The sequence below is a fragment of the Hylobates moloch genome, unplaced genomic scaffold (genome assembly GCF_009828535.3).
Source record: "Hylobates moloch isolate HMO894 unplaced genomic scaffold, HMol_V3 SCAFFOLD_1, whole genome shotgun sequence".
NCBI lineage: Eukaryota > Metazoa > Chordata > Mammalia > Primates > Hylobatidae > Hylobates > Hylobates moloch.
Window position 1 is genome coordinate 45,599,787 of NW_026652276.1, and position 21,876 is coordinate 45,621,662.

The 21,876-nt window shown below is 38.4% G+C and overlaps 1 protein-coding gene and 1 long non-coding RNA gene across 6 annotated transcripts in view; one reads left to right on the forward strand and one right to left on the reverse strand.

Annotated features, from left to right (window-relative positions):
• Positions 1-21,876, reverse strand: part of CCDC150 (coiled-coil domain containing 150) — a 59,967-nt gene that overhangs the window by 18,832 nt on the left and 19,259 nt on the right. For 3 of the 5 annotated variants that reach the window (XM_058439963.1, XM_058439965.1, XM_058439976.1), the window contains 4 exons: positions 17,993-18,106; positions 11,923-12,006; positions 4,787-4,894; positions 3,351-3,485 (listed from right to left, as the gene is read on the reverse strand). In XM_058439963.1, coding sequence (XP_058295946.1) covers positions 3,351-3,485; positions 4,787-4,894; positions 11,923-12,006; positions 17,993-18,106 — 441 coding nt within the window. Of the gene's footprint in view, positions 1-3,350; positions 3,486-4,786; positions 4,895-11,922; positions 12,007-17,978; positions 18,107-21,876 lie in introns of all 5 variants that reach the window. The other 2 variants (XM_058439980.1, XM_058439970.1) reach the window with 2 other exon arrangements.
• Positions 4,109-21,876, forward strand: part of LOC131383663 (uncharacterized) — a 38,999-nt gene continuing 21,231 nt past the window's right edge. Inside the window, exons 1-3 of the long non-coding RNA XR_009213844.1 lie at positions 4,109-4,149; positions 12,274-12,423; positions 12,763-12,926. This is a non-coding gene — a long non-coding RNA (uncharacterized LOC131383663). The remainder of the gene's footprint in view (positions 4,150-12,273; positions 12,424-12,762; positions 12,927-21,876) is intronic.

The following is a 21,876-nucleotide window of genomic DNA, read 5'->3' on the forward strand; positions in this document are numbered from 1 at the left end:
CAAAAAGATTAAGTGAAAAACATCCCAGCCACCCAGTCTCCTTCCTCAAAAATAATGTTGCCAGTTTATTGTGGGTCATTTTAGACAGTCTATGCTTATACAAGTGAATACATACATATATATTCTTTATCTCCCCACCCTTTTTACATCCAAATAGTGAAATATTACATATACTCTTCTGAACTTTTATTGTTTAAACCTAATAATATATATATATATCTTGAAGCAGTATTGCAAAACTATGGATACAAACTATTATTTAGCCAGTCTCTTATTGATGAGATTTTGGTTGCTTCCTCTGTTGCTATTAGCCAACAATACTTCAGTAAGTGACCTTGTATACATGTCATGTGTACAAGCCAGTATATCGGTAGGAAAAAGTCCTAGAAGGACAACTGTAGGGTCAAATTTGTGATAAATATTGCTAAATTGCCCTCCATAGGAAGTTGTACTGTTTCATAATCCCAACAGTAACAAAGGAGGATGTCTTTTCCCCACACCTACCTCAACATTATAAACATCCTTAAACTTGAACCTGTAACATTTAAAATACTTAACTTTTTCTACAGAAAAGGATCCCAGAAAAGTGCAAAAGATGGCAACTTACAGGTCCTGATAATCTACTGAATTTTGTTCTAGAAAAGTATACAAGAATATCATTTTTAAAATTCTACCAGTTTTTTAAGTGTATGTATATATCAGTATGTATATACACACACATATAAATGCAAAAATGCCACTAGATGTTTACAGAAGACATCTAAATAGTAGTGAGGCAGGAGAATAGGGTCTGGAGGCAGGGAACTTAAGGCCAATTCATGCTGATTTCCTAAAGCTGGATCAAGGAAAAACGCCAAGGTCTGGGGACAGGGAAAGTGAGGCCAATTTTTGCTGACTTCCCAAAGCTGGATCAAAGGAAAACACCTGGGTCTTGGGACAGGGAACCTAAGTCCAATTAACACCAACTTACAAAAGCTACACCAAAAGGAAAAACCCCATCTCCCCAGCAAGTAGCAAAGGATCAAAGGCTACTACTCTCCCTACATTCCTCCCGCCTCCACCATGTCTCAGATGGAAAGGGAAGAGTGCCTTGGATTGGCCATGGGCCAAGCATGGGCCATCCCTTCATCAGCATAGGGCATCAATTCACCTCAGCCTTTAATTAGCCACAGGCCAAATCCTTCATCCAGATAAGAGGTAGCTATAGGGACCTCAAAAGGAGTACTTAAAACCCAGAAAACTTTGGAAACGTGAAACCCAGAAAACTCCACACCCTATGGAGTTCTTTCATCATTTTAAAAAATCCCTGCTTTCGCTGCTTCCTTCATCACTTTGCACAATTTGTTCAATTATTTGTTCAAAACGCCAAAGACCTGGACAACTCACACTCACAGCCCTCCTTCCGGTAACAGTAGCCCACTCTAGAAGATAAGCTGTAGTATTTTCTATTTCTAAATATCAGATAAAGATGAATGCTCTAATAAGTTTTCTCAAGAAAATATTTCCAATGTTAAATTTCTTGGGGTTTCTTGAATTTTCTATTTGAAAATGAGGCTTTATCCAAGCATTTTAGCTCAAATGTTAAGATTAGGTAGAAATTTTGAATTTTTTAAAAAATCAAAATTATATAAAAAACTCAGTAGTTACTGTTATGCCAAATGTTCTATGTCTATTTTTTTCTCTTTTTTTATTTTATTTTTTATTTTTATTTTTTTATTTGTATTTTTTTATTTTTATTTTTTTTATTAATTTTTTTTTGCACACAAAACAATAAACATTTTCTAAAAATACATACAAACAAAAAGACGCGTATCAAACAAATTAGGAAGGTTGCACATGGGAAGTCGGGGAATAGAAATGGGGGGTGGGAACCAAAATAAATGAGAGAGGGACTTTATATGGATCAGTGATAACAGCTCAATCCTCCATTTGACAAAGAAGAAGGAGAAGGAAGAGGAAGAAAAAGAAAGTGGGATAAAGGATCAGAAAGGGAGGAAAATAGAAAAAATTAGAGTATGACTCCAGGGTAGACCTGTTTTGTTGTCACTGGGTTGGTTGGTTGGTTTGTCTGTTGTATTTTTCATATGTTTCGCCATGTTGGCCAGACTGGTCTCGAACTCCCAGCCTGAAGTGATCAACCCGCCTCGGCCCGCCAGAGTGCCGGGACCACAGGCGTGAGCCACCACGACCAGACCCCACATTGCTTCTGGCCTCCGTGGTAGACCTCCCAGACAGGGCGGTCGGGCAGAGGCGCTCCCCACATCCCAGACGGGGCGGCCGGGCAGAGGCGCTCCTCACTTCTTCCCAGACGGGGCGGCCAGGCAGAGGCGCTCCTCACTTCCCAGATGATGGGTGGCCGGGCAGAGGCGCTCCTCACTTCCCAGAGGATGGGTGGCCGGGCAGAGGCGCTCCTCACCTCCCAGACGATGGGTGGCCGGGCAGAGGCGCTCCTCACCTCCCAGACGATGGGTGGCCGGGCAGAGGCGCTCCTCACTTCTTCCCGGACGGGGCGGCCGGGCAGAGGCGCTCCTCAGCTCCCAGACGGGGCGGCCGGGCAGAGGCGCTCCTCACTTCCCAGATGGGGAGGCCGGGCAGAGGGGCGGCCGAGCAGAGACGCTCCCCACCTCCCAGACGGGGCGGCAGCCAGGCAGGGGCTGCAATCCCAGCACCCTGGTAGGCCAAGGGAGGCGGAGGCTGCCGCGAGCCAAGACCACGCCACCGCACTCCAGCCCGTGCAACACCGAGCACCGAGTGAGCGTCCGTCTGCAGTCCCAGCACCTCGGGAGGCCGAGGCGGGCAGAGCACTCGGGATCAGGAGCTGGAGAGCAGCGTGGCCAAGATGGCGAAACCGAGAAAAAGCAGGTAGCGGTGGTGGCCGGCGGCGGCAGTCCGAGGCAGTCCGTGGTGCGGGGCAGCAGTGAGCCGAGTAGATTGCAGCGTGGCCACAGAGGGAAAAGAAAGAAAAGAAAAGAAAAGAAAAAAGAAGGAAGGAAGGAAGGAAGGAAGGAAGGAAGGAAGGAAGGAAGGAAGGAAGGAAGGAAGGAAGGAAGGAAGGAAGGAAGGAAGGAAGGAAGGAAGGAAGGAAGGAAGAAAGAAAGAGAGAGAAAGAGAGAGAGAGAAAGAAAGAAAGAGAAAGAGAGAGAGAGAGAGAGAGAGAGGATGTTCTATGTCCAAAACTAATTATGTGATGGCTAGGATAATGGTTTCAATCTATATTAGTCTTTTTTCTATTTGTGACAAACCTTATTTCCTTGTTACTCGTATCTTCAAGCATTATCTTTCTGGATTAATACTTCATTCTTGTATAAATTTAAAACTTCCTTAAGATTTCATTTGTGGTCTTCACTTACCGAGTCCCGTTTAAGAAAATTTGGTGATTCATCATTTATTAAAGGTCTTGACTCTAGTTTGCCTTCCAGTCTTCCCTCCGTGGTTTTAATAGCATTCAAAAGAGTCTTTAGAGAGATCCTAGAGTCTTCAATATCCTGAGATGTTTTCATAGAAGGCAGGTTAGGTGCAAAGCTCACATGGCGTGTAGAGTTTGGAATAACACTAGGCAAACCAACTGATGACGTTCTTTCCTTTATACAGTTTACATGGCGCCTAGAGATTTCGGGGGATTTTGAAGATGTAGGCCTCTCTGGAGATTTCCTTTTTCTTAGAAGCATCATCAGTTATTAATAAAAACAATAAAATCAGCTAAACCTAGAGTTATTTTTCAAGGAATAGCCCCTTTACTAGGAGAAACAACACAGTGTTCTAGAAGGAGCCGTAATGGAAAATATATTGAAAATGTGTTTCTTTGCTTTCAGAGTGAAGAGATCACACTGTAAAATATGACCCAGCAAAGCAACAGACCTTATGCCAACTTCCCTGTCAGAGAGCGCATCTAATGAGGCATCCTTTAACAACTCTGTGACCTCATCACTCATCAGCAGAGTCAAGTGGTTAGAACTCTATGAGTATTCCATTTGAAAACATATTTTAGTTCCTTGGTTACCAGGGGTATAGATACACAAATATCATAGATACAGAAGTTACATATGCTTTTATTAAGAGTTAACAATTTAAAAAATAACCTAATGATATGCATGCTAAATTTGTAAACAATTGAAATGAGTCACTTTCTTCTGGTAACACCTTCCTGGGGTATGTTCTTCACTAAATGTTTTTGTTATCTTGCTTAACTTTTTCTATTCATTCGTTAAAATATTATGTGACCTATGAAAGGTTTTTTAGCTTCAAGAGCCACCATGCTGACAAGTAAGCACTTTCATTACCAATACTTCTTTCAGGTGAGTATCTGCCTGCTGCAGGTGTACCCTCTTGGCACTGAGTTCTGAGTTTGCCTTTAATTCAAAAAACAAAGATACTTGTTCCTCACAACTGCCAAAATTTGTAAGGCTCAAGTTTAAAAAGCACTGCCTTTATGAAAGCATTTCTCACTGCTTCTACTCATAATAATGCTCCCTATGAATGTTCAGTAATACAATCTATTTTTCTGAAAAGCATAACTTTCTATTCTCTAATAAAGTTTATGGAGTACATTTCCTAACTATAATAAGCAAGTTGAATGTCTCAATCCTGCTTCAGGTACCTTTACAATTTCTGAGGCTTAGCAGAACCTTGTATGTACTAGGTGCTTGAAAAAAAGTTTGTTGAATTGAGTCAAGTGACAGCATATTTATCTTTCTGGGATTGTATGGTAAAGTGGGGAAAAAGACATCAAACAATTTCTTAAAAACGAAATATAGCAGCAATCTGCTTTCATAGATATTAATCACACCTGAGCATATTTAGTCTGTAGAGACTTATTCATCTTGCGTAGATGATCATTCTGTAAGCTGGTGTCAGTGAAAGATTGTACTTGTTCCTCTAGCTGTTTAACTTTTATCTAGAGGAAAAACAAAAATACAAAAAAATTTTTTAAAAATAAAGACTCATGTGACAAAGGGCTAATATCCAGAATCTACAATGAACTCAAACAAATTTACAAGAAAAAAACAACCCCATCAAAAAGTGGCAGAAGGACATGAACAGACACTTCTCAAAAGAAGACATTTATGCAGCCAAAAAACACATGAAAAAATGCTCATCATCACTGGCCATCAGAGAAATGCAAATCAAAACCACAGTGAGATACCATCTCACACCAGTTAGAATGGCCATCATTAAAAAGTCAGGAAACAACAGGTGCTGGAGAGGATGTGGAGAAATAGGAACACTTTTACACTGTTGGTGAGACTGTAAACTAGTTCAACCATTGTAGAAGTCAGTGTGGCTATTCCTCAGGGATCTAGAACTAGAAATACCATTTGACCCAGCCATCCCATTACTGGGTATATACCCAAAGGACTATAAATCATGCTGCTATAAAGACACATGCACACGTATGTTTACTGCGGCACTATTCACAATAGCAAAGAGTTGGAACCAACCCAAATGTCCAACAACGATAGACTGGATTAAGAAAATGTGGCACATATACACCATGGAATACTATGCAGCCATAAAAAATGATGAGTTCATGTCCTTTGTAGGGACATGGATGAAACTGGAAAACATCATTCTCAGTAAACTATTGCCAGGACAAAAAGCCAAACACGGCATGTTCTCACTCATAGGTGGGAATTGAACAATGAGAACTCATGGACACAGGAAGGGGAACATCACACTCCGGGGACTGTTGTGGGGTGGGGGGAGGGGGGAGGGACAGCATTAGGAGATATACCTAATGCTAAATGACGAGTTAATGGGTGCAGCACACCAACATGGCACACGGATACATATGTAACAAACCTGCACATTGTGCACATGTACCCTAAAAGTATAATAAAAAAAAAAAAAGTCGAAATGGATAAATTGCTGGACACATACACTCTCCCAAGACTAAACCAGGAAGAAGTTGAATCTCTAAATAGACCAATAACAGGCTCTGAAATTGAGGCAATAATAGCCTACCAACCAAAAAATGTCCAGGACCAGACAGATTCACAGGCAAATTCTACTAGAGGTACAAAGAGGAGCTGAAACTATCCCAATCAATAGAAAAAGAGGGAATCCTCCCTAACTCATTTTATGAGGCCAGCATCGTCCTGATACCAAAGCCTGGCAGAGACATAACCAAAAAAGAGAATTTTAGACCAATATCCCTGATGAAAATTAATGTGAAAATCCTCAATAAAATACTGGCAAACCAAATCCAGCAGCACATCAAAAAGCTTATCCACCACAGTCAAGTCAGCTTCATCTCTGGGATGCAAGACTGGTTCAACATACGCAAACCAATAAACATAATTCATCACATAAACAGAACCAACGAAAAAACCACATGATTATCTCAATAGATGCACAAAAGGCCTTTGACAAAATTCAACAACCTTCATGCTAAAAACTCTCAATAAGCTAGGTAATGATGGAATGTTATCTCAAAATATTAAGAGCTATTTATGAAAAACTCACAGCCAATATCATACTGAATGGGCAAAAACTGGAAGTATTTCCTTTGAAAACTGGCACAAGACAGGGATGCCCTCTCTTACCACTCCTATTCAACATAGTATTGTAAGTTCTAGCCAGGGCAATCAGGCAAGAGAAAGAAATAAAGGGTATTCAATTAGGAAAAGAGGAAGTCAAATTGTCCCTGTTTGCAGATGACATGACTGTATATTTAGAAAACCCCATCGTCTCAGCCCAAAATCTCCTTAAGCTGATAAGCTACTTCAGCAAAATCTCAGGATACAAAATCAATGTGCAAAAATCGCAAGCATTCCTATACACCAATAACAGACAAACAGCCAAATCATGAGTGAACTCCCATTCACAATTGCTTCAAAGAGAATAAAATACCTAGGAATCCAACTTACAAGGGATGTGAAGGACCTCTTCAAGGAGAACTACAAACCACTGCTCAACAAAATAAAAGAGGACACAAACAAATGGAAGAACATTTGTTCTTCCATAATGCCGTATGGCCATATTGCCCAAGGTAATTTATAGATTCAAGGCCATCCCCATCAAACTACCAATGACTTTCTTCACAAAATTGAAAAAAACTACTTTAAAGTTCATATGGAACCAAAAAGGAGCCCACATCGTCAAGTCAATCCTAAGCCAAAAGAACAAAGCTGGAGGCATCATGCTACCTGACTTCAAACTATACTACAAGGCTGCAGTAACCAAAACAGCATGGTACTGGCACCAAAACAGATACACAGACCAATGGAACAGAACAGAGCCCTCAGAAATAACACGACACATCTACAACCACCTGATCTTTGACAAACCTGACAAAAACAAGAAATGGGGAAAGGATTTGCTATTTAATAAATGGTGCTGGGAAAACTGGCTAGACATATGTAGAAAGCTGAAACTGGAGCCCTTCCTTACACCTTATAGAAAAATTAATTCAAGATGGATTAAAGACTTAAATGTTAGACCTAAAACCATAAAAGCCTTAGAAGAAAACCTAAGCAATACCATTCAGGACATGAGCCTGGGCAAGGACTTCATGACTAAAACACCAAAAGCAATGGCAACAAAAGCCAAAATAGACAAATGGGATCTAATTAAACTAAAGAGCTTCTGCACAGCAAAAGAAACTACCATCAGAGTGAACAGGCAACCTGCAGAATGGGAGAAAAATTTTGCAATCTATTCATCTGACAAAGAGCTAATATCCTGAATCTACAAAGAACTTAAACAAATTTACAAGAAAACAACAACCCCATCAAAAAGTGGGCAAAGGATATGAACAGACACTTTTCAAAAGAAGACATTTATGCGGCCAATAGACACATGAAAAAATGCTCATCATCACTGGCCATCAGAGAAATGCAAATCAAAACCACAATGAGATACCATCTCACACCAGTTAGAATGGGGATCATTAAAACGTCAGGAAACAGCAGATGCTGGAGAGGATGTGGAGAAACAGAAATGCTTTTACACTGTTGGTGGAAGTGTAAACTAGTTCAACCATTGTGGAAGACAGTGTGGTGATTCCTCAAGGATCTAGAACTAGAAATACCATTTGACCCAGCTATCCCATTACTGGTATATACCCAAAGGATTATAAATCATGCTACTATAAAGACACATGCACATGTATGTTTATTGTGGCACTATTCACAATAGCAAAGACTTGGAACCAACCCAAAATGTTCATAGATGATAGACTGGATTAAGAAAATGTGGCACATATACACCATTCAATACTATGCAGCCATAAAAAATGATGAGTTCATGTCCTTTGCAGGGACATGGATGCAGCTGGAAACCATCATTCTCAGCAAACTACCCCAAGGACAGAAAACCAAACACCCCATGTTCTCACTCATAGGTGGGACTTGAACAACATGAACACCTGGACACAGGGCAGGGAACATCACACCCCGGGGCCTGTCGTGGGGTGGGGAGTAGGGGGAGGGATAGCATTAGGAGAAATACCTAATGTAAATGATGAGTTAATGGATGCAGCAAACCAACATGGCACATGTACACCTATGTAACAAACCTGCGCGTTGTGCACATGTACCCTAGAGCTTAAAGTATAATAAAAAAAATACTGATTTTAAAACTGGCATAACTACTTTTAGTAAGGGGAAATATAACAAAATCTAGTAAAATTTAGGATATGCACATCCTAAAACCCAGTAATTCTACTCCTAAGAATTATATTTAGCTGAGAGAATCTTCTGTATATAAGGAGACAGGTACAAAAATTCATCATATCATCATTGTTATTGTTTGCAAGCAATTAAGAACTAGCTGATTATCCATCAACAGAAGAATAAATACATTGTGGCATATTTACATAATGGAATACTATACAGCACTGAAAAGGAAGTTCAAACCATGTTTGAACATGAGGCAGCAGTTTCCAATACAGTTTACATTAACACACAAAATCCAGTATTTATATCATTCATTAACAAGTTGATTCTGAAAATGTAGTCTTTTACCAAATACAATTCCTATGTATATTTTTAATCCATTCTAATCCAGTTGAGAGAGAACACACAGCAGACTACTGTTTTGACTATGTTTAGCATACAGCTCTTCCTTTAAATTGTCTTGTAGGAGTTATGTGCTCCAAGAGCACTTTCCCTAGAGCTGATGAAGTCAGTGCTTTTGGAATGTGGCGGCCCAAGACCTGACATAAAAGCACCAATGAATCGATAGTTCACAATAGTTCAAAAAGTGTTTCTTCAAAAACTATCGAAAATCTTAAACTCTTATTATAGGAATATGAACAGCAGAAAGGCACGTATTTCCTTTATGATTACACAGAATCTGGATAATTTCTAAGATTGCATATTTGAGGTTTAAAAGGTCAGACAGATAACATCAGACCCATTCATAAATTATAAAATATATTTCATTCCCAGTCAAAATTTGGCTTTAAGTCTGTCATGAGGGCCTGGGATTTGTCTTATATATTTCATTTTTCTTGGAAAAACTAAAAAAAGGTTAAAGTCATGGGTCATAGCCTCTTATGAGATCATTCATTTCAGAAAGGGGAAAGTTATTTTATGCCTGTAAAGATGTATACACCTAGCCTGTAATGTAGCCTATTTTTCCCTATGAGAAGTAGGTAAGGGAGCTGTGCTTATCCTCCTCATTTTATAGATGATTAAGATGAAACTCAAGAAAATTAAGACCTTTCCACGGTCACACAAATGTAGATAATATTTAAATGCATCACTACCTCTGCAAAATATTAATAGGTGTTCTAGTAATTCTTTTTATTGTAGGTCTTTGTATTGTTCTAGTAATGTACTGTTCTGCAAGCATGGCTTATCGACTACCTTTTAGATGGCCTATTTCTGGGCCCCATCCTGTCTGCTAACCCTATGGTAAACCCTTTGAGTAGATGAGGATGAGGTTAATGCTGATGTGTTTGGCAAGCCTCTAGTGAGATTACTTATCAAATCACCTCCATAGTTGCTGCTATGGTTTGGATGTGATCTGACCCTGCCAAAACTCATGCTGCAATTTAACTGTTGATGTAATTAAATGTTGAGAGATAGTGGGACCTTTAAGAGGTATTTGGGTAATGAGGGATCTGCTCTCATGAAGGGTTAATGCAGTCTTACAGGGGTGAATAAGTTCTTGCTCTTGGGTTGTTATAAAGTGAGGCTGCCTCTTGTGTTTGGTCTCTTTGCAAACACCCACTCTCGCATCTGCTTTCTGCCATGACATGAGGCAGCATGAGGTGTTCACAGATAGGTTGTATGATCCTGGACTTCCCAGCCTCCAGAATCATGAGCCAAATAAACTTCTTTAATTTAGCAATTACCCAGTCTCAGATACTCTGTTACAGCAACAGAAAACAGACTAAGACAGTTGCCAAGCCTAACTGGGCTTCACTCCATACTATTTAGTCTAGTGGGCCTCAACTATGGTTGCAACATTGGAATCATCTGAGGAGCTTTAAAAAGTACTGAAGTCTCTTGTAATCCCAGCACTTTGAGTGGCCAAGGCAGGCAGATTGCTTGAGCTCAGGAGTTCAAGACCAGCCTGGGCTACATGGAGAAACCCTATCTCCACGGAAAAACCAAAAATATGAAAAAACTTAGCTGGGTATGGTGCTGCACACCTGAATCCCAGCTACTTGAGTGACTGAGGTGGGAGGAACATTTGAGCCTGGAAGGTGGAGGCTGCAGCAAGCCCAGATATTGCACCACTGCACTCCAGCCTGGATGACAGAGTGAGACCTCATCACACACACACACACACACACACACACACACACACACACAGCACTTCAGTCGAGGAACTATCCCCAGAGATTTTGATTTAATTGCTCTGGGATGCAATTCTAGTCATGAGAATTTTCCCCCTACATTTTTTTCTAGAGACAGGGTCTCACTCTATCACCTAGGCAGGAATGCAATGGCATGATCATAACTCACCATAGGCTCCAACTCCTGGGCTCAAGTGATCCTCCCACTTGTGGCTCCCACCTGAGCCTCCCAAGTAGCTAGGATTACAGGCGCTTGCCATCATGCTTGCCTAATTTTTATTTATTTAATTTTTTGTAGAGACAGAGTCTTGCTATATTGCCCAGGCTGGTCTCAAACTCTTGGCCTCAAGCCATTCTCCTGCCTCAGCCTCCCAAAGTGTTGGGATTAGGTATGAACCACCATGCACAGCCTCCCCCAACATTTTATAAAATGTTTTAAATGTATAGAAAAACGGCAAGAATTTTACTGTGACATGCATACACCAACCATCCCATCAAAATTCTACCATTAATATTCTTTTATTTGCTTATCACCTATCTATCCATTTATCATTTCCTCTATCCATCCATCAACCTATTTTTTCTATGCTGCATTTCAAAGTAAATGGCAGATATCATACACTTCCCAGCATGAGGAATTTTAAAAACTGCCCAGTGATTCTAATGTGTAGCTAAGACTTAGCACCACTGATTTGGATTTCAGTGTTTCCACTGGAGTTAGTTTAAGTCAGGCTTACCTATATCAGTTGCAGGCTTCCTGCTCTGGGGTACCACAGAGACAAAACCCACAGGCAGCAAAAGAACAGTATCACATTCACTCAATTGCCTCTGAGTATGTTTCCAGATTTATTTCTTTTTAGAAATGTGTTATAAAAATTCAGCAAAAAGAGGTATAGGCTTTCTACATTCTCAGTGAATGACCATGCATAAAATGATTATAATAAAGTTTCAAATAGTTACAGAATGGGTTTTGGCTTCACAATTTTAGGTTTCAGCAACTACGGTGTGTAAATAGAAGTCACCTGGCTATTAATGAGGCCACAAACTTAAGGATGTTCAGAGACTATAGACTAGTAAATGACAGAGTTAGGTATTCTCAAAATCTAGAAATATTTAATTTGATAATTGGTATTTTTAAAATTCAGACAAGAAAAATCAGAAAATGAATCTCATACCTGGAGTTTTCCCTTTTCATAGGCCAGTTTATTTTTACTTTCAGTAATTTTTCCCAAGACTTTTTCCACCTGCTGTTGGGCAAGCTGATAAGGCAAACACAGGCATCAGAACCTCTAGGCATAGAAAGGAATAACCATTTTCATTTTTAAACAAGTATTTACATCCTTACCATTTCTATCATCATAAGATCAAGATTCCTATTTATTTGCTACTGCTGCTTTTAGTCTTTCCCTACATAGTTGATCACAGGGCTAATACGCAACATGTACAGAGACTGCTAATAAAAGCATGAAGCCTTAAGAGTACCAGAGTTTTTTGGTTTTGTATATTAACTTTTTTTGTTATGTCAGTTATTCCTTTGTAGTTGTGATCCAACACGGATGTGGTGTGGTTGTATCAGTGACTGCAGGTAGTCTGTGGAGCATTACACAGTTCTTTACGGAAACAGCAGCTGCAAGTGACCAGGACCACTGACAGCAGAAGGCACCTCACTTACCACGGTAAAAAGCAGTTTAGAAAAATCTCAAAAACAAAATAAATGTTTATTGGAGACTCAAACTCACTGTTTGATCAAATACTCAACACAGTATTATCTGGGGCAAATATTACCAAAGGTTTCATATTTCACGAAATTACATATTTTCATTATTCAAACAGCCTTTAATAATGAGTTATTTTTTCATATCCTGTTGTTCTCAGACTATATCAGAAAAAATAAGTATAAAATTTAAATTTTGGGCCATATTGGTATTTTCTTTATATGAGGAGCACCATTAAGTAATTGAACACGGAAATTTTCACTCTTCACAATCAATGCCAGTGTTATATCTTCATAACAGGAAATATTGCCATATGTCAAAATCATCTTCATAAACCAAATGTGGAGATAATGCACACAAAGCAAATGTGACTGAAGACACAACCTCTTAATCACTCACAAGCTAACTGGCTGCACTGTGGATCATTTGCAGTAAATCTTAAGTTCAAAGTCTTATTAATGTTGGTAAGTATCTCATATTGACATTATTCACTATTTCTGGTTTATATTTGCTTATTCTGTGAATAACAGAACAGAGTGCCTTTTAGGCATTTTAAGCCCCAGAATTTTAGACTTTTGTTTTATGTTCAATTTTAGGAGCTGATAAAGATAAAACCCATGTACTAATTTACATAAGAGATATTCCTCACTATCTCCAACATGATTACAGCTATTCTTTAGTCACCACTTTGTAATATCCTTTAAGTGTGTGAACCTACCACACCTGCTTCTAAATAAAAGCAAAAACACATTCCAAACTAGATTACTATAATCTGTAACTCGTATTTTCCTCTGTTCAAAATATTTTCTATGAGAAGGCACACTAAGCTGGGCACAGTGGCTCACACCTGTAATCCCAGCACTTTAGGTGGCTGAGGTGGGAGAATCACTTGAGGCCAGTAATTCAAGACCAGTCTGGTCAACATAGCAAGACCCTGTCTCTACAAAAAATTAAAAAATTAGCTGGGCATAGTGGTGCATGCCTGTAGTCCTAGTTACTTGAGAGGCTGAGGCAGGAGAATTGCTTGAACCCAGCTGGTCGAGGCTACAGTGAGCCGTGATGATGCCATTGCACTCTAGTCTGGAAGACAGAGCAAGACCCCCATTTCAAAAAAAAAAAAGAAAAAAAAAAGGCACAGTAGTCTGGAGCATTGTTTTCTCTTTAGTAGTTGCCTTGGCTAGAAGAATTTTCATTTTTGACGTTCAACACTTGATAAAAATCTATGGAAAAGCCCTTGTATAACACCTACCGCAAAATCATAAACCTTTAATATAAAAACTTATACCCAATATTAGCTTCGGTGGATTATTAACTATTAGACCAAGTATTTTTCCTGTCAGAATTAATATTTATTTCATACATTATTATACATGTTCATAATTCAGTTTTTAAAAGTTTTAAAAATCACTGTGTTGCTCCCACTAAGGCAAAGGAAAATATGTTTTAAAAAGCATTTAGACCAGTAGAGTATTGGTTTCAAAATAACCTGAGGAAAATGTAGACTGCTATCAATAAATAGGAAACTCATGATGATAAATATATTATCACAAAATTAGTTCATCATCGATTAATTTTTGTGGAAAACACAGTGCTCTTTGCCAAAATATTATCTATTTTGGGAACTATGATACAAAATCATTCCATGAATGTAACATTACAATTTAGGATTATGTTGACAAAGTCTTCAGCAGCAAATAAATTGTAAGGATGGTCAATAATACCACGAAAGCAAAGCTACAAGAATTGAACAATGAGAACACATGGACACAGGAAGGGGAACATCACACACCGGGGCCTGTTGTGGGGTGGGGAGAGCAGGGAGGGATAGCATTAGGAGACATACCTAATGTTAAATGACGAGTTAATGGGTGCAGTACACCAACGTGGCACACGTATACATATGTAACAAACCTACACGTTGTGTACATGTACCCTAAAACTTAAAGTATGATAAAAAAAATAAAAGCTTAATTATTTAAAATTCGATTCAAACTTTTACAAATTAAGATGTCTCAGTGTGCTGTAAAGCATAGGTAAGAACATATAAAAAACCAAGAACTAGAGTTAACCTAAAATATCCTAGCTCTAACAAATACTAAACACTCAAATATAACTATCTTCTTGAAATGGGGAGAGTTTTTTTTAAAGAATAACTTAAATTATCTGGGTCTTCTATAAAAAGTGACCAGAAATTTAAAAAATAATGGCTCTTTTTCCCTATCAATACAATTCCCTCTTTCAGGCAAAGGCATAAAGAAATTCCATTAATCTTTTAAATATACTTTTAAAACAATAATTTTCCCATTTTGCCACCAAAGAGAATGCTAATGTACTAAACGAAAATTGGGCAAAATCAAAATGTGATAATATTTGACAAATGGTCACTTATTTAAATATTATGACACACACAAAAAATAATTGTTCCAAGTTGCTAAGGGAAACTGGATGTTAAGGCAGTTACTTAAATTACTGTTTACAGATTTAAATAGGCCCTGTACTTTCATCAACAGGAGACAAGAAATTAGAAACCACTTAAATGAGTGAATATCTCAGGTTCTGAGTTATAGAAGACTGAACTGAAATTAACTTTTGCTTAAATACGCTTGGTAATATACTATAAACATTATTAGCATACAGAGCAAAACAGAAACTGGGGAATCACTTGAGAAACATCATACAGAGAAAGATACCAAACATTAGAATATCCATTTTAACTCAGAAACACAAAGATACCACTCTTTGGAAAAGCAGGAAGTAAAAATAGGAAGAATTATCTTAAGATATGAAAGACAGGTTGCCAAAGATCAACGGTAAGCCACAAAATTATTTCTAAAATCATTTTTTAAATCTAGGTGAGCTGTACAAGTTAGCAGAAGCTGTTAGAAGAATACACAAAACCAGTAGGATACTGGCATCTTGGTAAAGCTATTTTATAAGCAGATTGTGGGCATTTTTTAAAGTTTTTGATTATTTTGAATTTTTTATTCAAAATATTTAACAACAGTATGACATGAGCCCCAGCAAATCAAACCAACTTAGACATCTGCATGAGTGTACACTGACAATGTCATCCTGGTTTTAAGAAATAATATATTTTAGTTCATTTTTAAATTTCAAGTCATTAAAGTCCCAGTTGTACAGGGAATTATATTTCTGTCTGGTGCTACAATTTTAAAATATATGTTTAAACCCCAAAAGAGAAGTGGAGAGGAAAATCATTCAAACTGAACTCAGGCATGGTAACCTTCCTACATTTGGATCTTTTCTCACCATGGTTCCCTGCATGACTGCCAGTGGTAATGGAATTAAATTGCACTATCACTACAGGCTAAAATGGCAAAAAAAAAAAAAAAAAAAAAACCCTGAAATTAGGAAATATGAAAGAAATAGCAGAGAGAATATTATTTATTACTGCAATATGACATTAATCCTTATTGCCTGGCAAAACAGACATGACCTTCTTTGTATTCTAGTCAATCAATGTTTTTAAAGCACCTATTATGTATTAAGCATTATGCTAGGCAAGAGAATATAAAGATGAGTAACTACTGTTCTTGCATTAGAAGAGAGTGAATGCAGATGCATAAACAGGTCAATTTCTAATCAATGTAGTAATTATTCTGATATGGGTGTGCAGAGTATACTGTGGGATACCTACACTGGGAGAGATCCTCTTGGCATTGCAGGCCATGAGAGGTTAAGAACCTGCCCAGGTCACACAGTAAATGGAGGTTGAAACCAGGTCTATCTGAATTCAAGTTTGTGATGTTACACACACAACACACAGTCATGTGCATCTCCAAAAATCAATGAGGGGTTAGACCAGATGGTACTCTTTATAAAGAATTTCAAGTTTTAACTCTCAAAGAACAAAAATACACTGCCAGCATTGAATGACAATAGATTTAATGATATTGCTAAGATTCAAAAACAAATCCTGAAATCCCTAGCTCATTCCTCAAACTCATATAGCCAACCGAAGCATTTTCAGGCAAGCATGGTCAGAGACGCTTCTGGGTGGAGACAGAACTGCAAGCTAGAATTGCGTTATCTATGAGTTATCACTGGGAACCTGTAATCAAGACATGGTAGGCAGGCAAAAATCAACACTGACCAAATCACTGGCAAGATCTGTCAAAGTCATTAATAGGGTAAGGCTAGGCCTGCTCACTGGCAATGGATTCAGGAAAGAATCAGTCAGACTGAGAATGTGGTCTCCCAAAGGAACCCAGCTAAGGCTGGCCAACCAGCGAAGGACATGGCTGAATCTTTAATTCTGCGGAGAGAGAGGGCTGGTCTAAAATGGTACCAGGGATTACAGCTAATGGATCTTGTCATTCCAACAGGCACTTACAGGCTTTTTTTTTTTTCTCTGCGACAGTTCAGATACTAAGAATTCAATAAATGTTAGCTATCTGCTAAACGTTCTGTGTGTATTAATTTACTTAAGCTCAAACATCCACACAGTTATAGCATTATTATCCTCATTTTGACAGATTACGAAACTGAGGCTCAGAGAAGTTAAGGATCATACCCGAGGTCACAGCCAAAACTGAAAAGTAGGAAATTTGGCTTGAAAACCATGACCATATAAGAAGATTTAGACTTAGTCTGTATAATTTTTCATAGTTGAAGTAATGAGCAGCTTATAACAGTTTGAAAGACTTTAGCTCAGGTTAAAACAGACTCACATCGGGGTCTTCTAGGAATTTTCAAAGATTATTTGCATGCTTAAAAGCAGTAATACTTTTTCATGTATTTGAAAGCACACAGGAAAATTATTAGCTACTTAACAGAATGACCTTATCTTTAAATCCCCTTTACTTGGAGAAGATTTTTTTTTTTTTTTTTTTTTTGAGACGGAGTCTCGCTCTGTTGCCCAGGCTGGAGTGCAGTGGCGTGATCTTGGCTCACTGCAAGCTCCACCTCCCGAGTAGCTGGAACTGCGGGCATCCGCCACCATGCCCGGCTAATTTTTTCTATTTTTAGTAGTGACAGGGTTTCACCGTGTTAGCCAGGATGGTCTCAATCTCCTTTCCTCGTGATCCGCCTGCCTCGGCCTCCCAAAGTGCTGGGATTACAGGTGTGAGCCACTGTGCCCCGCCTAGAGAAGATATTTTAAGAACTGTACCATTTATTTGTAATGCACTGACCTTGTCAAATAGCCTTCAGAAATCAGACTTATTACTGATTGCCTAATGGAGGAAACTGTCTGATGAGAAAAAAATACAAGTTTCTTCCTCATAATTTATGGAAGAGGAACTATTTTAAAACATCAGATATATTTGTACTTTTCAGTAACACAGATTATTTGTGAAGGCAAATGTTTAATAAATCCCTTAAATTCTTGGTTTCTCAAATCACTATTGTTTGAATACTGTAAGAATCTCTGCTATATTTATTCCGAATTATTCAAGATTTTTAATAATTATGAAAACACAAAGAAAACCCATCTCCTGACCTCTGGTTGTTGTTATTTCTGAACTCATTAGTCATTAATTGCTATTTAGACTGACCTTTTTATACCCACCCCATGGTAATCAGAAGTGACTTGCTGAATTTCTAGGGAAGCCATTTGATCTGCCAGGTGCTTATTCTCTTCTTCAAGAGTCTGCAGGTTATGAGTTAATGTATTTATGTCTACCTTTAAAGAAACAAAAGTAAAAAAGAAACTATTTACACCAGATCCAAAAAGTATTATCTTATTTTTTAAATGACAATTCCAACTGTAAAATGGACAATATCTTCCACGTTTCCTTGCCTCTAAATGTGGAGATATGACCAATCAGTCTGATAGCTCTATGATATTTTATTTTTTACTTTTTTGAGACAGAGTCTCGCTCTGTCACCCAGGCTGGAGTGAAGTGGTGTGATCTCGGCTCACTGCAACCTCTGCCTCCCGGGTTCAAACGATTCTCCTGCCTCAGCCTCCTGAGTAGCTAGGATTACAGGCATGCATCACCATGCCTGGCTAATTTTTGTATTTTTAGTCGAAACGGGGTTTCATCATGTTGGTCAGACTGGTCTTGAACTCCTGACCTTGTGATCTGCCCGCCTCAGCCCTGCAAAGTGCTGGGATTACAGACATGAGCCACAGCGTCCAGCTGCTCTATAACGTTTTTAAGAACCCTTTTCTCTGTGTGGTTTGTGGGTCTAAAAATTTTTTTAAAAAGAACCCTTTTTCTCTCTTTTCCATTTTTTGAGTTTTTCTAGCTGCCCTCAGCAAAAGGGATATTGTAAATTATATAGTTCCCCTTTACTATAAGTTAAAGTCCTTCTGGTATTTACTCAAAATCAATTCAAGCTTATGAATACAGATGCAAAAATCTTCCAGACAGGAGCAGTGGCTCACGCCTGTAATCCCAGCACTTTGGGAGGCCAAGGCAGGTGGATCACTTGAGGTCAAGAGTTCAAGACCAGCCTGACCAACATGGAGAAACCTCATCACTACTAAAAATACAAAATTAGCCGGGTGTGGTGGCACATGCCTATAATCCCAGCTACTTGGGAGGCTGAGGCAGGAGAATCACTTGAACTCAGGAGGCAGAGGTTGCGGTGAGCTAAGATCACACCACTGCACTTCAGCCTGGGTAACAAGAGCGAAACTCCATCTCAAAAAAAAAAAAAAAAAATCTTCCACAAAATATTAGCCCAGCAATATATAAAAAGATAACAAATTAGGACTAAGTGAAGCTTATCTCAGTAATGCAAAGCTTGTTGAACATTCAAAATAAATCAGTATAATGCACCATTTCAAAAGACTATAGAGGAAAACCCATATAACCATCTTAATAGTCGCAGTAAAAGAATTTCATAAAATTCAACATCAATTCACTATAAAAACTCAGCAAACTAGAAATGAAAGGGAACCACCTCTAGTTGATTAAAAATGTATATATAAAAATTCTACCACTAATGTCAATATTAATAGTGAAAAAACTTTCCCCCTAAAACTGGGAAAAGGCAAAGGTATCCACTTTCACTGCTCCTATTCCACATCATATAGGAGGCCATAGCTGGTGCAGTAAGGCAAGAAAACATAATAAAAGGCATTAAGATTGGAAAAGGAGAAATAAAACTGTCTCTACTTGAGACATATGATTGTCAAAAAGGAAATCCCAAAGAACCTCCAAAAAAGATGCTAGAATAAGTGAGTGTGTCAAGGCTGAAGGATATAAGGGCAAATCTATTGTATTTCTATATATTAACAATGCACAATTGGAAATTCACGTTTCATTAAAATGCCATTTAAAACAGTACTAATACTATGAAATTCTTTAAGTACAAATCTAACAAAATATGTCTAAGGTATGATGTGCTGAAAATTATGAAATACTGAGAGAAATAAAAAACCAAAATAAAACAGAGAGATACATCATGTTCATGTACCGACATGTGTTGCATAACAATGTTTCAATCAATGACGGACCACATATACAACAATGGTTGTAGCAACAAGCTACACCATATAACCTAGGCATGTCACAGGCTCAAAATAAAGGGATGAAGGAGAATCTACCAAGCAAATGGAAAACAGAAAAAAGCAGGGGTTGCAATCCTAGTTTCTGAAAAAACAGACTTTAAACCAATAAAGACAAAAAAAGACAAAGAAGGGTATTACATAACGGTAGAGGGTTCAATTCAACATTATATCTTAAATATATATGCACCCAACATAGGAGCACCCAGATTCACAAAGCAAGTTCTTAGAGACCTTCAAAGAGACTTAGACTCCCACACAATAATAGTGGGAGATTTTAGCATTCCACTGACAATATTAGATCATGGAGACACAAAAGTAACAAAGATATTCAGGATCTGAACTCAGCACTAGATCAAATGGAACTGACAGATATTTACAGATCTCCCCACCCCAAAACAACAAACATACATTCTTCTTATTGCCACATGGCACTTACTCTAAAATTGATCACATAATTGGAAGCAAAACACTCCTCAGCAAATGTAAAAGAACTGAAATTATAACAGTCTCTCGGACCACAACACAACCAAATCAGAATTCAAGACTAAGAAATTCATTCAAAACCACACAACTACATGGAAATTGAACAACCTGCTCCTGAATGACTCCCGGGTAAATAATGACATTAAGGCAAAATTCAGTAAGTTATTTGAAACTAATGAGAAAAAAGAGATAGCATACCTGAATCTCTGGGACACAGCTAAGGCACTATGAAGAGGAAAATGTATAGCACTAAATGCCCACATCAAAAAATCAGATCTCAAGTTTACAACCTAACTTCACAACTAAAGGAACTAGAGAACAAAGAGCAAACAAAGCTAGCAGAAGACAAGAAATAATCAAAATCAGAGGTGAACTGAAGGAGATAGAGACACAAAAACCATTCAAGAGATCAACAAATCCAGGAGCTGTTTTTGTTTTGTTTTGTTTTTGAGATGGAGTCTTGCTCTGTTGCCCAGGCTGGAGTACAGCAGCGCGATCTCAGCTCACTACAACCTCCACCTCCCAGGTTCAAGCAATTCTTCTGCCTCAGTCTCCCAAGTAGCTGGGACTACAGGCCCATGCCACCACACCTGGCTAATTTTTGTATTTTTAGTAGGACGAGGTTTCACCATTTTGGCCAGGCTGATCTCGAACTCCAGACCTCGTGATCCACCCGCCTTGGCCTCCCAAAGTGCTGGGATAACAGGCGTGAGACACCGTGCCCAGCCCAGGAGCTGTTTTAAAAAAAAATAAAATAAAATAGACTTCTAGCTAGACTAATAAGGAAGAAAAGAGAGAAGTTTCAAATAAACAGGATCAGAAATGATAAGGGAGATATTACCACTGACCCCACAGAAATACAAACAACCATCAGAGAATATTAAAAACATCTCTATGCACATAAACTAGAAAATATAGAAGAAACAGACAAATTCCTAGATATATACAGCCTCCCAAGACTTAACCAGGAAGAAGAAATTGAATCCCTGAACAGACTAATAATGAGTTCAGAAGTTGAGGCAGTAATAAATAGCCTAGCAACCAGAAAAAGCCCAGCATCAGACAGATTCACAGATGAATTCTATCATAGGTACAAAGAAGAGCTGGTACCATTTCTACTGAAATGATTCCAAAAAATTGAAAAGGAGTGACTACTCTCTAACTTATTCTATGAGGCCAGCAGCATCCTGATACCAAAATCTGGTGGAGATACAACAACAAAAAAAGAAAACTTCAGGCCAATATCCTTGATGAACATTGATGCAAAAATCCTCAATGAAATACTGGCAAACTGAATCCAGCAGCATATCGAAAAGCTTATCTGCCATGATCAAGTAGGCTACATCCCTGGGATGCAAGGTTAGTTCAACATATGCAAATCAATAAATGTGATTCATCACATAAACAGAACTAAAGAGAAAAACCACGATTATCTCAATAGATGCAGA